The sequence below is a fragment of the Schistocerca nitens genome, chromosome 3, assembly GCF_023898315.1.
Source record: "Schistocerca nitens isolate TAMUIC-IGC-003100 chromosome 3, iqSchNite1.1, whole genome shotgun sequence".
Classification (NCBI taxonomy): Eukaryota; Metazoa; Arthropoda; class Insecta; order Orthoptera; family Acrididae; genus Schistocerca; species Schistocerca nitens.
In genome coordinates, this window is record NC_064616.1 from 204,783,040 (window position 1) to 204,799,927 (window position 16,888).

The window sequence follows — 16,888 nt, forward strand, 5'->3', positions numbered from 1 at the left end:
TCAGTGGATTAGAACGTGTTGCCTGACAGAGTGCACTTCAGTTCTCTCTTAAACATCATTATATTTCCCACAAAATTTGCAATATTCTCTGACAGGAGACTCATTAGACATGCCCTTTTATGTCTCATTCCTATCTGTACAAATGTTAAGCCCTTGAAGTCTTTGTAAAAGTTGTTTTCAGCCTTAGTATTATAACAACACGTTGAATTATGGTTTTAAGAGTGGAGGAATATTGATAATAAGAAAGGTGTTAATGAATATATGTATTCTTAAACAGTTGCCAAAACACCAAGTTTAATTTTAATTTATTAAAGACATCTGTGAAGGAAGTTCTCAAAGTAACACTAGATATAATTCTTATAAAACATGTTCCTTTAAGCTGGATTCCCCAAAACTGATTCTGTAATTGATCAGTGAATGGAATTTTGTGGAATAAACTGAGTTCTTTATTTTTACAACACTTATAGCTGTGCTAATGGGTACTATAAATCTACCTGAACTAATGCACACCGTTAATTATAAGGTGCAGGTTTTTGAATTTATGTTGTGATCTATCTGCTGTCTCAAAAACTAAACACTATCTAACCATTGTAATTCATAGTTCATTGCATAGCTTCTGGTGTTTGAATTATGTGAACCACATCTTTTAAGAATAATAACAAAATAATAATAATAATAATAATAATAAGCGGATGTACAATACTAGCAAATACAGAATACCCCAGAAGACATGACAATGTCGCAAAAATAATACATCAACAGCTTGCCTTACAACATAAACTTTTAAAACAACACGTTCCTACATACAAGTATGCACCACAAAATGTACCGGAGAATGATGAATACAAATTATACTGGAACAGAACCATTATAACAGATAAAACAACGCCACATAACAAACCTGACATCACACTCACCAATAAAAAGAAGAAATTAACACAACTAATTGAAATATCCATACCCAATACAACAAATATACAAAAGAAAACAGGAGAAAAAATTTAAAAATACATCCAACTGGCTGAGGAAGTCAAAGACATGTGGCATCAGGATAAAGTTGACATCATACCAATTATACTATAAACTACAGGAGTCATACCACACAATATCCACCAGTACATCAATGCAATACAGATACATCCAAACATATATATACAACTACAGAAATCCATAATTATTGATACATGTTCAGTTACCCGAAAGTTCCTAAATGCAATGTAACACATACCGTACAGTTAATTGGAAGTGACGCTTGATCAAGGTCCGGGTCACTTTCCATTTTTAACCAGACTTAACGTCTGAGAAAGTAAAGAAATAATAATAATATCTTGCTATACATGGATGATCTAAAACTACTGGCAGCAACAAATCAACAACTCAACCAATTACTAAAGATAACAGAAGTATTCAGCAATGATATAAATATGGCTTTTGGAACAGACAAATGTAAGAAAAATAGCAGTGTCAAGGGAAAACACACTAAACAAGAAGATTACATATTGGATAACCACAGTGACTGCATAGAAGCGATGGAATAAATATCTAGGATACAGACAAAAAATAGGAATAGATAATACAAATATTAAAGAAGAACTAAAAGAAAAATATAGACAAAGACTAACAAAAATACTGAAAACAGAATTGACAGCAATAAACAAGACAAAAACTATAAATACCTATGCTATACCAATATTGACCTACTCATTCGGAGTAGTGAAATGGAGTAACACAGACCTAGAAGCACTCAATACACTTACACGATCACAATGCCACAAATATAGAATACATCACGCACATTCAGCAACAGAAAGATTCACATTAAGCAGAAAGGAAGGAGGAAGGGGATTTATCGACATAAAAAACCTACATTATGGACAGGTAGACAATTTAAGAAAATTCTTTATAGAACAAGCAGAAATCAGCAAAATACACAAAGCAATCACTCATATAAATACATCTGCTACACCACTGCAGTTTCATAACCACTTCTACAACCCTTTAGATCACATAACATCAACAGATATGAAGAAAGTAAATTGGAAAAAGAAAACACTACATGGCAAGCACCCGTATCATCTAACGCAGCCACACATCGATCAAGACGCATCCAACACATGGCTAAGAAAAGGCAATATATACACTGAGACGGAAGGATTCATGATTGCAATACAGGATCAAACAATAAACACCAGGTATTACAGCAAGCATATTATTAAAGATCCCAATACCACAACACATAAATGCAGACTTTGCAAACAACAAATAGAAACAATAGATCACATCACAAGCGGATGTACAATACTAGCAAATACAGAATACCCCAGAAGACATGACAATGTTGCAAAAATAATTCATCAACAGCTTGCCTTACAACATAAACTTATAAAACAACACGTTCCCACATACAAGTATGCACCACAAAATGTACAGGAGAATGATGAATACAAATTATACTGGAACAGAACCATTATAACAGATAAAACAACGCCACATAACAAACCTGACATCATACTCACCAATGATGATGATGATGAGCGTTTGGCGTCATTGGCCGGGAGGCCCCTCGCGGGGCAGGTCCGGCCGCCATACCGCAGGTCTTATTACAGTCGGCGCCACAGTGGGCGACCTGCACGCCGGATGGAGATGAAATGATGATGAACACAACACAACACCCAGTCCCTGAGCGGAGAAAATCTCCGACCCAGCCGGGAATCGAACCCGGGCCCAGAGGTCGGCAATCCGACACGCTGACCACTCAGCTACTGGGGCTACTCACCAATAAAAAGAAGAAATTAACACAACTAATCGAAATATCCATACCCAATACAACAAATATACAAAAGAAAACAGGAGAAAAAATTGAAAAATACATCCAATTGGCTGAGGAAGTCAAGGACATGTGGCATCAGGATAAAGTTGACATTATACCAATTATACTATCAACTACAGGAGTCATACCACACAATATCCACCAGTACATCAACGCAATACAGCTACATCCAAACATATACATACAACTACAGAAATCCGTAATTATTGATACATGTTCAATTACCCGAAAGTTCCTAAACGCAATGTAACATATACCGTACAGTTAAAAGGAAGTCACGCTTGATCAAGGTCCGCGTCACTTTCATTTCGAACCAGACCTAAGGTCTGAGAAGGGAAAGAAATAATAATAATAATAATAATTCATTGTTCTAGCACCATGAGCTGATGCTTTCAAATAGATTAACTGCCTTTTATGTAAGGGGACTGCCACTGTTTTTTTATTTATTTCTAGAAGCACCATTCTATCATCTGCATAAATAGCAAAATTGACATCTTTTGACAATGCTGTTGGAAGATAATTTATGTGTATTAGAAGTACTGAACTATTCAAAATAGAATCCTGGTTTACATCATGTCAGAGTGTCCGTTGCTATCTGATGGACATGGAATTGATTCATACTGTTCTATAGCATATAGACAGGACAAAATTTGGCTCTGAGCACTATGGGACTTAACATCTATGGTCATCAGTCCCCTAGAACTTAGAACTACTTAAACCTAAGGACAGCACACAACACCCAGCCATCACGAGGCAAGGAAAATCCCTGACCCCGCCGGGAATCGAACCCGGGAACCCGGGTGTGGGAAGCAAGAACGCCACCGCACGACCACGAGCTGCGGGCACAGGACAAAAATCTTGAATCTACTGTTACTACCATTCCATGATATTTTAACTTTGGTATGAGGATGTTACAAATGCCTCAGTCACAAATCTCAGCTAAGTCACAACATTTTTGTTGTTTGAATGTTCCTCAGTGGCATAGGTCTCAGTTTCAGTTGGAGGAGTGGTGGCGGATGGAGGGCTGTTGTACTTCTGTATTTTGCTTAAGGCATAATAGAAAAAAAAACTGTTGTCAAAAAGCTATTTTGTGTAAGCCCATATCGATCTCAGTACCAATTAGCATTCCAATTGAATGATGATACACATAATTCAAAAAGCAAAGCAACAAAAAACTGATGCCTTCTGTTCTTGGTTTTAACATCTTTCCAGCTTTTGCTATACAGTTTTTCATGTTTTTTAAATCATCCTAGGGAAATTTCAGTATCATATCATATGCCAGAAGTGGCAATTTCCTTCTTGTCTATTTCTAATCTAAAATAGCATCCCATCTCCAACAATCCACTGTTAACATCATGTTATACATGATGTTTTGATGATGAAAGTACTTGAAGCTCTTTTTAGCAAACAATATGAAAAGAAATTTGAGATATATGTTATGATAAAAAGTAAACATAATGGCAGTTAGGTGTGCAATCATAGGTATACAGTTATGAACAAGCACTTATTAGCTCAAAACTATTATGTATATGTTCATTACTTTCATTTAAAATTATGTGTTAATTTCTTGGTTAGTTAGTTACTGAGTGTTAAAAACTCCCTTTAAAAAATTACCATGGTGTTTTTTTTTATGTTTACAGTCAGGACTAACACCACTTCATGTAGCAAGCTTCATGGGTTGCATGAACATTGTGATCTATCTCTTGCAACATGATGCAAATCCTGATGTTCCAACAGTTCGTGGGGAGACACCCTTGCATCTGGCAGCAAGAGCCAATCAGACAGATATCATCCGTATTCTTTTAAGGAATGGAGCACAAGTCGATGCCCGGGCAAGAGTGAGTATAAATTCCTTTAGTACAAGTACATTTTACTAACTGTAGTAGGTTTAGATTTTATAAAACATTCAGAAGACAAATAGTTATGGTCCTCAGTATATTAGTTACACTTCTATGGATTCTTTTACATTGAGAAAATCTGTAAAGCTCACAGGGAAAATCAAAATGATTAACAAATTTATTTGTGATTGCAATGTATCTGAAGATATATGCTGTTGAGCTAAAAAGGTTTTAGTGTTTGCAGTTTTTCACTGTTTGAGGTAGTTGATCATCAGCCGAGTTCAAAATGTGCTGTTGAAACTTATTCAATGTCCTCTCAACTTAAACTACTATTCAGCCAAGTGAAAATTCTACATATTTTAGCAATATGCACATTTTTTAAGACACCTCTTTTTAGCATACAGAATATTACTTGAATTAGGCTCTTTCTTTCTCTCTCTCCTCCTCCTCCTCTTTCTACTTCTTCTTCTTCTTCTTCTTCTTCTTGTTGCTTATGTAACACTTACTCCTATTTTTACTTGAAATTCCTCAATCTTCCTCCTACAATCTCACCTGTTTCATACAGCTCCCTTTGTTGTAATACTGTACTTGATATAGTGTGTCCCTTTAACTTTAACTTGAGCTAAATTAGCACAGGGAATAAGAATGGCCATACTATCATCATTGTTTGCATTGTGTGAGTGTGTGGCTATGAGCATCACATTTTTAAAAAAAATTTCAGTTACTTACTTGAAGTGGAGACAGTAGCTCCACCTCCACATTTTTGTAAATAAAATTGGAGCATATCTTGGTAGTGATTCACAGGTCAACTACAGTCTGATTAAAATTACTTGACAGTTGACATTTGTCACTTGCTGTTACATTGTTACCACATCAGCTCCTGGCTACCACTTGGTTACAGGTGACACACCAACATGGTGGAACACTTCACAAATGCTGTTATTGTGTAACGTGAAGCAATGTCGGAAGTGGCTGCTGTGAGGTACGTCAGAAATATGAGATGCCCTGTCAATTGGTGATTTAAAGTGACTGATGAATGAACTGTGACATACAATGCATTAATTAAGCTCATGTCCTAAGCTAACCACAAACTTGTGATGTGAAATATAGCCAAGAAAATGTCAGTCAACAGTCTGTGGCAGAAGTAAAATTATGATTGCTTTGTTCAAGGCCATTAAAGCTAACCTTTATGAGCAAACTCAAGACTGAAAAAATTCAATTTCATCACACAAAGAAAACTGTGTTTTTTTTACCATCATTGGTTACCTGAAGCTTTCCATGCATTGCCTACACGAACTGCCATATTACCAGCTAATTGGCAGTCCTCGTTGGCACATAGTTGTTGATTATGGGCAACACAGGCAGATTCCAAATTAGAAAAAAGATTGTAAGAAAAGTAAAAAAAGTGTAAAAAAAGTTAATTCTATTATGGAAAATGATGCTGCAAAGAATTACAAAACAAGAAAATTACATTTAAACCATTAACTGACTAAAAATAATAATCAAACTCTTTTGTTTAAAAAAAATCCACTGCAGTTGATGAGCTTCAAACATACAATCTTCTACACATCAGGCTAATATGCTACGTGTGCAGTTGTTATACTTAAAACTTCGGTGAAGCAGTCGCAATGAATAATTGCAGCCTTAAATAATTCAGCTTCATGCAATGCCATACAAAGCTTATCTAATGTAAGCCAGTCTCTGTGATTATGATAACTGGTGAATTGCATATTGTATGGAAATATCCAGAGATCTTTGGTTAGTGCTGCGTACGAAACATGTGCATTTCATTAGCTTTATTACGTGTGTGTGGGTGTTTTTTGGTGTAGTTATCATGTGTGATGAAATATGAAATAAAAGTGACAGATCCATGATTCTGGCTACAAAAACATCAAGAAAGAATCCTGGAACGAGAAATTGGAAGTGAAATGGCCAGTTGTTGAGGCAGTTTGGTAGTTCAGCACTGAGTGCTCTGATAGCAGGAAACCAGTTCCAATATTTGAAGTGTCAACTATCAAATAATTTTAATTGGACTGTAGAACAACATTTTTTTCTTTTTTATAGAATTGATTTTTATTTTGCAGTGGAGTTTTTGCTGATTTGAAACCTCTTGGTAGAGAAAAACTGTTTGTCAGGTTGGAACTTGAACACGAAACCTTTGCCTTTTGCAGGTAAATGCTCTACCAGCTGAGCTATCCAGGGACAACTCACTTCTCCTCACAGCTTTGCTTCCACCAATACCTCTCCCTACCTTGCACAGAAGTTCTCCTGCATATCTTGCTGGACAGTCACTCCTGGAAGAAAGAGTATTGCAGAGAGTTGGCTTAGCCAGAACAACATGGTGGGAGCTCTGTAAGCAGGGAATTGCAGGGATAGCTGGAATTGCAGAACCACTCTAGGATCATACCACAGCCCCCTGTATATTGCACCCATAGGGACCGTGAAAACAAGATTAGACTAATTAAAGTACACACAGAGAGACTTTTAAACAGTCGTTCCCATGCTCCATATGCAAATGGGTCAGGTAGAGAACCTAATACATGGTATAAGGGGTAGTAACCTCAGCCATGCACCACCTCTCAGCTGTTTGCAAAGTATGGATGTGGATGTAAAGCCATAACTATCTAACTAACTGTATATCAGATTTATCCCTCCATTCTTCTCCTACCCATCCTATCTGTTCTCCTCCCCCCCCCCCCCCCCCCACCCTCTCTCACACTCTCTCTCTCTCTCTCTCTCTCTCTCTCTCTCTCTCTCTCTCTCTGTCTCTCTGTCTCTCTCTCCACTCACTTCAAAACACACACACACACACACACACACACAGAGGGAGAGAGAGAGAGAGAGAGAGAGAGAAAGGGGGGGGGGGGAGTGTTCGGCAATGATTTGGGAGGCCAAATTTTGGTGTACTCTGCTATGTCACATTACTGCCAATGATTATGTGACTATTTTGGCTGATCTGGTCCATCCCATCCCATGGTACAATGTTTGTTCCCCAATTGTGGTGCTGTGTTCCAAGATGACAGGGCCTGGTTCACACAGCTCACATTGTCCAGGACTGACTTTGTGAACCTGAGGATGAATTTTTTCATCTTCCCTGACCATCACAGTCACCATATCTAAATATTATTGTGCCCTTTTGGTCTACTTTTGGCAAAAGGATGTGTGATTAACATCCACCTGAATCATCAGTACCTGAACTTTGTACTGTTTGCAGGAAAAATGGTGTAAGGTTCCTTTAACGCACATACAATACCAGTAGTTTTGAGATGACTGGAAGCTGTTTTGTATGCCATCAAATTTCCTACACAAAATTAGGATCGGTAATGTGTTGCGTTTTTGGTGTTTCCATATTTTTGACAACCCCATTTATCTCTCTCTCTCTCTCTCTCTCTCTCTCTGTGTGTGTGTGTGTGTGTGTGTGTGTGTGTGTGTGTGTGTGTTTTTGAAGTGAGTGGGGTGAGAGAGAGAGAGAGAGAGAGGGAGAGAGAGAGAGAGAGAGAGAGAGATAGAGAGAGAGGGGGGGGGGGGGGGAGAACAGATAGGATGGGTAGAAGAAGAATGGAGGGATAAATCTGATATACAGTTAGATAGTTATGGCTTTACATCCACATCCATACTTTGCAAATAGCTGTGAGGTGGTGCATGGCTGAGGTTACTACCCCTTGTATCATGTATTGGGTTCTCTACCTGACCGATTTGCATATGGAACATGGGAACGACTGTTTAAAAGTCTCTCTGTGTGTACTTTAATTAGTCTAATCTTGTTTTCACGGTCCCTATGGGTGCAATATACAGGGGGCTGTGGTATGATCCTAGATTTGTCACTTAATACTGATTCTTGAAACCTCTGTAAGTAGGCTTGTGTGGGATAACTGATGTCTGCCCTGAAGTGTCTGTCAGCTCAATTTCTTCAGGATTTCTATTATGCATTTCCATGAATCAGACCAACCTGTGGCTATTCATGGTTATCTTCTTGTTTGAAGGTATAAAGGTACAACATCCCCTATTAGTCATATTTGTTATGTGCGCACACACTTGTACAGTATTCTAGCACAGTGGACAAGTGTGTTTTGTAAGAAATTTCCTTTGGAGACTGACTGTGTTTTCCCAGTGCCCTACCAATGAACCAGAGATTTCCACCTGCTTCTCCTACAGTTGAGTTTATGTGTTCATTACATTTTATGTTCCGTCACATTGTTAAACCCATATATTTGTCTGAATTGACTGATCCTAGTTGTAACTCACTGATATTGTAGTCACAGTGTACAACATTTCTGAATATTATGAAGTGATGAATTGTACATTTCTGAATATTTAAATCAAGTTACCAATCTTTGCACTTCTTTGAAATCATATCAAGATAGGCTTGGATATTTGTGCACCTTTTTGCAAAGAGGAGATCATTATAGAAGTATGTGAATGATTTAGTCAGAAGAATTAAGTTCTTGTTGTGCCATTTAATTTATTTATTGCTTTGAATGAAAATATTTGTTGTGCAGGAGCAACAGACACCTCTCCATATTGCATCTCGACTTGGAAATGTGGATATTGTGATGTTATTACTGCAGCATGGAGCAGCAGTTGACTCTACTACAAAGGACATGTATACAGCTCTGCACATAGCTGGAAAGGAAGGCCAGGAAGAGGTAAAGTACCTGGTGGGCCGCCGCATCATGGATCGTATAGACACCCTTTATCTCATGGAACGATTTTGGTATAAGAGGCAGGAGTACTTTATATAGCTTCCGTTGTTCTCTCTACTCAGAGAAAGCGGTGAAATGTTATACTGCAGCAGTGATGCATGAGCTTTAGGTATACAGTTGACTTCTTCAACCTTCCATATTTGGAAAACAAAATGTTTGTCTTTCACACCAACTATCCCTTTATGAATGCATCTGGAAGAAAGTCAGGATATGTAATACAAAGTGGTAACTGTAAAAAATACTCGTCCACCAAACACTGGGAGACTGAAGCCAGGATTCTAACATTTCTGCCAAAAATATCCCTGAGTGTTCCCAACGTAGTGAAGTATTTGTTTTTGAACATGCACTGTAATGGTAAATATCTGTGCTTTAGTCAGTAACTGCAATGATTTTTGTAGTTAGTGTTAATTTTTAACAGTAACTACTCTTGACAATGTGTATGTTTGAGGCACCTACCACTACTTGCTGAAATATGTAATGTTGTCTTTATTTTGTGTAACTTCCAGTATTTACTGGGAAGCTGTTTGTTAGTTAGTTTTCATGTTCAACTGATGATTTGCACAATAAATCAGAATCATGTGGAACCAGTCATTTTATATTCACACCTCAAATTAATTTTTAAATGTATCTACATACTAATCATGTTAGTTAGCAGGTCCTACCCTCCACATTTTACACACTACAATAATGGAAATTCTTCTATGGAATAGGAAGAAGAGCAACTTTTTCAGTTTGTTTTCAAATTTTACTTTACTGTTGGTCAGAATTTTGTATCACTGGGCAAGTGTTCAAAAATTTTAGTTGCAGCATTGTACACACTATTTTGTGCTAAAGGTAAGCTTAATGCAGAGTAAAGGTGGTCAGCTTTTCTTCTCATACTGTAATTATGAACAGCATTGTTCCTTTTGAACTGCAGTGGATTATTTACTACACATTTACTGTGCCAATAAATATATGTAAAGGAGTTGTCAAAGTTCTTAAACAGGTGTCTACACAATGATCATTATTGAACACCACATATCATTCTTACAGCATGTTTCTGAGCAATGAAGACTTTCTGTCTTAAACATGAATTACCCCAGAACATTATTCTTTCATGACATTATTGAATGAAAACATGCAAAAATATTAGTTTAGTGATTTGTTTCTCCCCAAAATTTGCAATGATTCTAATTACAAATGTAGGTGAACTAAGCTGTTTTAGGAGTGCTAAAATGAGATTTTTCCAATTTAAATTCTGATCAATATTGACACCTAAAGATTTTAAACTTTCCACCTATTTATTATTTCCTCACCCTGTGTTACATCTATCAGTGGCCTAATACCTCTGGATGCACAGAAGTGACATGTTGTGTCTTTTTAAAATTGAGAGTGAGATCTTATACAGAAAATCAGTCAATGACACTTTTAAGAACATTTTTTACCATTTTCCTGGTGGTATATGCCCTTGGATCGATTACAATACTAGTGTCAACTACAAAAAGAATACCTTTGCTTCTTGTATATTATATGTGAGGAACAATGGTCAGGCCTAATGTTGAGTCTTGGGGAAACCCATATGTGATTTCTCTCAAGTCAGAAGAATCTTCCCTGATTACATTGGTTGAATTAGTAAGTACAACTTCCTGCATTCTGCTGATTAAATATAACATTTTTCTTGGTTGGCTATACCGTGAGTTCCACAAAGCCTCAGTTTATCTAGGAAAATATTGTGATACACACATTCGAATGCCTTTGATGGTCACAGGAAATACAACCGGTGCTGTTATGTTATTTTATGCTTGTAAAATTTGGTGAGTGAACGTGTAAATGGTAATCTCACTTGAGCAACCCTTCTGAAATAGATATTGTGATTTACTGAGGATATTATTGTTACTGTTCTAGATCAAATCAGCTTCTCAAAAATTTTGGAAAATAATGTCAGGACTGAAATGGGTTAGTAGTTACAGACATCTCTCCATCACCTTTCTTTATATTTTGGGGTTTAACAATGACATGTATCGATCTCTCTTGAGAAATCCCTTCAGTTTGCTGAGGCATTACATATTTCAGATAAGACAGGGCTTATTACATTTGAACAAATCCATAGTACTCTCTTTGAAACACCATCACATCCAGATGAGCTTTTATTTTTGAGAGAATATATATATTTTTTAAATTTCAAATGGAGAAGCTAGTGATATAATCACATGATTAAATTCTATGAGAGTTACTTTTTCAACATACTTCTGTGATTTTTCTCTGAACTCTTTGTCCGTATATTTTCTAGTCTATTTAAGAAATCATTATTGAATCTACTTACTACCTGCTGACTTATTATGTGCCCTTTCATGATGTTATCCTGTTCTTTGGCTAGCGGTTCTGTCTCTGGGCTCACTACATTCCATATAGTCCTAAGTTCGTTGTCAGAATTACTGATTTCTGACATAACATGCATGTCCCTAGTTTTTTAATAACTTTTCTTAGTAATTTTGAGTATTTTTTGCTGTACGCAACTACTGCAGAATCTCTATTTGCCTGCAGATTGAGTTTCATCTTGAAAGATAATTTAATCCCTATTGTGATCCATGGTTTAAGGTCCCTTCTGATCACTGTATTGGAAAGTTATTTTCAATTAATGATAAATTTATACCATGGAATGGATGAAAATTTATATCAGCATTTGGTTCACTATTAGTTTAATCCTAGGTCATCTCTTGTTATCTGTTCGCAAACCCATTTGTTCTGCAGTCATTAATTACTCTGTGAGGAGTATTGGTATTGTGAGGCACTATCTTATATATCCTAACTAACCATGCATCATTATTAGAGAGTGAATTTGTTACTTGGTTTACAGTTACTTTTGTGCTTTGAGCTTCATCAAAAAAAGGTGCCTACGCATCTCTGCATAGATGTCAGAAATGTTAGAAATCATGGTGGTAAAGTGATTAGTGTTTGAACTTCGTGAGACGAATTTGTATGAGGTGCCAATTCCACTCCCCCTCAAACTAAATTATTAATGTGGTTTTTTTCATCACTGGACATATTATTTAATTTATATAACATTTTAGAGGTAATATAATAAATAAAACCACTTCTATTTAAGAAGTATTTGCACGAAGTTTCAATTTATTGCCCGCATCTCGTGGTCGTGCGGTAGCGTTCTCGCTTCCCACGCCCGGGTTCCCGGGTTCGATTCCCGGCGGGGTCAGGGATTTTCTCTGCCTCTTGATGGCTGGGTGTTGTGTGCTGTCCTTAGGTTAGTTAGGTTTAAGTAGTTCTAAGTTCTAGGGGACTGATGACCATAGATGTTTAGTCCCATAGTGCTCAGAGCCATTTGAACCATTTTTCAATTTATTTTTCCCCTGTCTGTCCAACAAATATCATGCTGCAGCATGTCAAGAGCACGTCTGATGAGTGATTGTACATTACTCTTGTGGTTTGGCACATTGTGACTTACTATATTACTTATTATGAATAACACCATTCACATCATTATTTATCGAGGTTTGACTTAGGCTTTCAGACCTTCCCTCCTCATTGAAAATTTAATTACAAATAGTAGATAGTCAAATAACATACGAAATTTATGACAACTTCATTAAAATGCACATGGGTCTTTTTTTCACCATATTACCTCTCAAATGTCATATAAATTAAATATTGGGATCACTGATGAAAGCAAAACAAAGTAAGTATTAGTGAGATTCAAATCATAGCCTCATTCATGATCCTCTTGCTTAGCGCAAACACCAACCACTTGGCCACAATGACTTCCTACAGTCACTGCCTTCACAGAAATACATCAGTTACTTAATAGACGCATAAAACTTCTCTTATGATTTTTTTCGGAATGGCCAGAAGTGCACCTTACTACTTGCAAGTTATTTTGTTTTATTGGCCTACTAAAGGTCAACAAAGTTTGAAGTAAATCTGTGACCTCAACATCGTGTCTTTCACTTGTGAGATTAAACTCTAGGATATGTATAAGGTTTCCAGTTCATTTCTCCTGTAAGAATCCTTTAGAAATTTTATGTTGAAATCACTACAGAGTAGTAACTGCTTGCTGCTGTGCAACATATAGCATAGTAAGGAAACCAATTTCCTCATAAAAAGTTCGAAATATCCCAGTGGAATCAGCATACAGTTACAACAAAAAGTGAACTATTTGAATGACTCATTCACAAGCACAAACTTCTTTGTGCTGAGCGTTACAAAATCTACTTGTCTCAATGTTTTTGAAGTTGTATTCTGTCTTAATATATGTAACAGCTTCTCATTTTCCCATATTACTTCTGTCTGAGAAAGATGCAAGAGTGTAATCTTCAATATTTAACTTCCGTAACCCTGTAGTTATGTGGTTCTCTGACAGGCACAGGATGTCCATATTTTCAGGGCTCTCTAAATTTTCTAAACAGGCAAGAAGCTCTTCTACCTTATTACTCAGTCCTTTAATATTGTGATGAAATAAGCTAACCTTGCTTTTTTGTGCACTCTTAAGCATTTTGTGGGTCTCTCCTGTTACTTTACCATTTGTCATAACAGGGGGTCTGACTCCTGATTCTAATCTGAAAAAGGTGCCTCTCTGACTCCAGTAACAATAGGGATCTTGCTCTTTGTGATAGTGGCCTTCCATACATTATTTACAAGAAGCTTAGCCAACCCATCTTTCCCTCTCATATTGAGGTGTAAGCCATGTCTAGTATAGTCTCATCTCTCAATTGTAGCAACAGGTACTGCACTCATGTACAATTTCATTTCAGTCATTAGCAGTCGGCTCACCTCTGTGTTGACAGGGCTGACGGCACTGTTTTCCCAGGGCCTGTCAGGTGGCTGTTTTGCAACCTCTGAAAGGGTTCAAAATATTTTCATTGTGTGTGTAGCTGTTGTTCCTATTTCATTCATCACCCCTAATGCTGTAATTTCTGTCCAGCCAGGTAGATCTGTGCTCCACATCCTATGATAACCTGATCCCTTTTGTCTAATTATTTACACAAATCCCCTATGTCCTCTGTCACCTAACTAAGGCTGGTACTTGGCTTCACAATACTTGTGATCTGGTACCCTGCCCTTAATTTTTCCTGTACTGTCTTGCTACATCCCTCGCATGACTACTGCCTAGCAGCAAGACTCTTTTCTTCCTATGCTCTTTCAGTAGTGACCTATGCTTAATTTCTTTGCGAGAAGTCTGCTGCACTCTGTGACCTATAGCTGGATGAGGATTTTCCCCTTGTACTTCAGGTAACAAATAAGACATATTAGATACTGCAAGCACAGATGTAGATGAAGTTACAGAGATGTTCTGCTTTCACCCATTACTTGTTGCCTCTATCCAATCCTCATGATCTTTTTCCTCCTCTAACCTATCACATTCAGGTTTTACAGAATCCAACTCAAACTGACAAGCACAAATCTCTGCCTCCTGTTCAGAAATTCTCTTGTCTCTTTTACCATGCCTATATAGTTATTTTTATGACAAACAAGAACTCAGAATTCACTTGACTGTTAATTAACTTATCCACACTATGATCTAACTTTTAATTGCTTCTATCAATGTTTGGGAAAATGAAGTCCATGATTGGCTGCAGATGGTCTCCAAAAAGCCATACATAACCAGAAGACCTATTCGATTCCATGTAAACACAGCTCACGCAATTCCAGATTTCTCTTTGATTCCCTTTACTGCTTGTTCAGTGTACAGAGTGACTAACATCAAGGTTAAGCTACAAACATTTCTCAGTCCCATTTTAGCTACTGCTTCCCTTTCATGTTCAACGCTTATAACTGCTGTCTGCTTTCTGTACAAGTCGTAGGAAACTTTCGGTTCCTGTATTTCACCCATATTACCTGAAGAATTTCGATGATTGTATTTCAGTCACCATTGGCGAACACCAAACAAGAACTCAGAATTTCACATGACTGTTGATTAAATTATCCACAATACAATCTAACTTTTAATTGCTACTTATCATGTGTATTACTTAAAATTAGACAGTGTTTACCATTGGCAGAGTACTGCCTGCTATACATGAGACAACCTTATGCAATAATTTAAAAACAAAATCTCAGATCACAAAATCTTCTATTGCCCAGATGAAGCAGATATAAAGGAACAAGCTCATGTGTAAAATATGCTTCACACCATCATTGCACCCTATGGAAATACGGAATATATTTATGATAAGTATTTTCAAATCATTTTGTAATTTGCAGTACTTCGATTTTTATCAGTAATATCTTACTATTTATTTATCGTACAGTGTGTGTTTGGGGTAGGGGGACCAGCGCTGAAGCACTGTCACGTATGTAGGTCTAAGTCATATTTATTATGAGAGTAACTCCTGTAAATATAAAATTATGTCTTCCTTTTTCCACTAAAAAGAAAATATTTCAAACCCTTTCCTAGAGTGCATGATAGAAAATGTCAACAGTATTCTGTAAATATGAATAAAACAGTTAGGATATGCATATATTTGAGAAACTTTGTAACTTCATTGCCTCTTTTTTGCTATGCTCATTCGTCATAGCCTTGTAAGGGGAGCAGGGAATATAACCTGTTGCATGACTCTTTGATATCAGAAGAGAAACTATCACTTCTGTAGAAGAATAAGTTTCTTGCAAGAGCATACCCAAGACCCAACCATATGTGAATTATTTGTCATGTCCATTCTCTGGGACCTAATCACTATGAACACAGCAATTATACTGGTGCATCAATGTGGACCACCATCGCTTACTACTTTACTACTTTAGCAGGCCTTCTGTGGGTTAAAAATGAATGGTTAAGCTAATACCAAAGGTCATGACATTGACTACATACCAACTATTAAACTACTGGTAGCGAAACATACTTCCCATAAAGCTTGTTTTAATAACACCGTTCATAATGACACAAAGATGTTCACATAGTTTAACAGGGCACAATTAAAAAACTGTACATGAAAAAGTAAAAGAAATCACCATTTTCTCATTTGATTGTTCTGATATTTGCATTATATAGCTACTCTGTTTGCTTCATGTTTCATAGCCAATTCTGTCAGCAATTAGAAAGGGAGATTACAAAGCTTTTCCCAATATTTGTCAGAGATTTGTTGTCCTTAGGGTAACACAGACAGAAGAATGTAAACTTCAAAAGATGAATAGTGACAATAAGCATGATTGCAATAATGAACTAGGTACTTAATTAAGTATACATTGAGATGACAGAGGATTAATAAAAATGAATGCAGAACAAAAGATATCTAATCACTAAAATATTGTTACATTTATGTCTGTCTTTCGACTAAGGTTTCTTTGTGATGATCCATTCCCTAAATGATTGTTCCCCTTCTATTAACCATTCCACTTTGTGTTTGTTAACTTTTTGCCCTGATCGACCAAGTGAGGTGGAGCACTAGTCACAGCAGTGGACCCACATGTAAATATAACAAGTTTGTAATCCACATCAAAATATAGGTTTTTTGTGATTTGCCTAACTAGTTGGTATGCCAATGGTTCCTTTGAAAATGTTAGACAGTTTCCTGTCTCAATCTAGTCTT

At 36.8% G+C, this 16,888-nt stretch overlaps 1 protein-coding gene across 1 annotated transcript in view; it reads left to right on the top strand.

The window, feature by feature from the left end:
* Positions 1–16,888, top strand: part of LOC126249149 (ankyrin-3-like) — a 602,141-nt gene that overhangs the window by 327,348 nt on the left and 257,905 nt on the right. The window contains exons 10-11 of the mRNA XM_049950803.1: positions 4,471–4,668; positions 9,168–9,314. Of these exons, the coding sequence (XP_049806760.1) occupies positions 4,471–4,668; positions 9,168–9,314 (345 nt within the window). The remainder of the gene's footprint in view (positions 1–4,470; positions 4,669–9,167; positions 9,315–16,888) is intronic.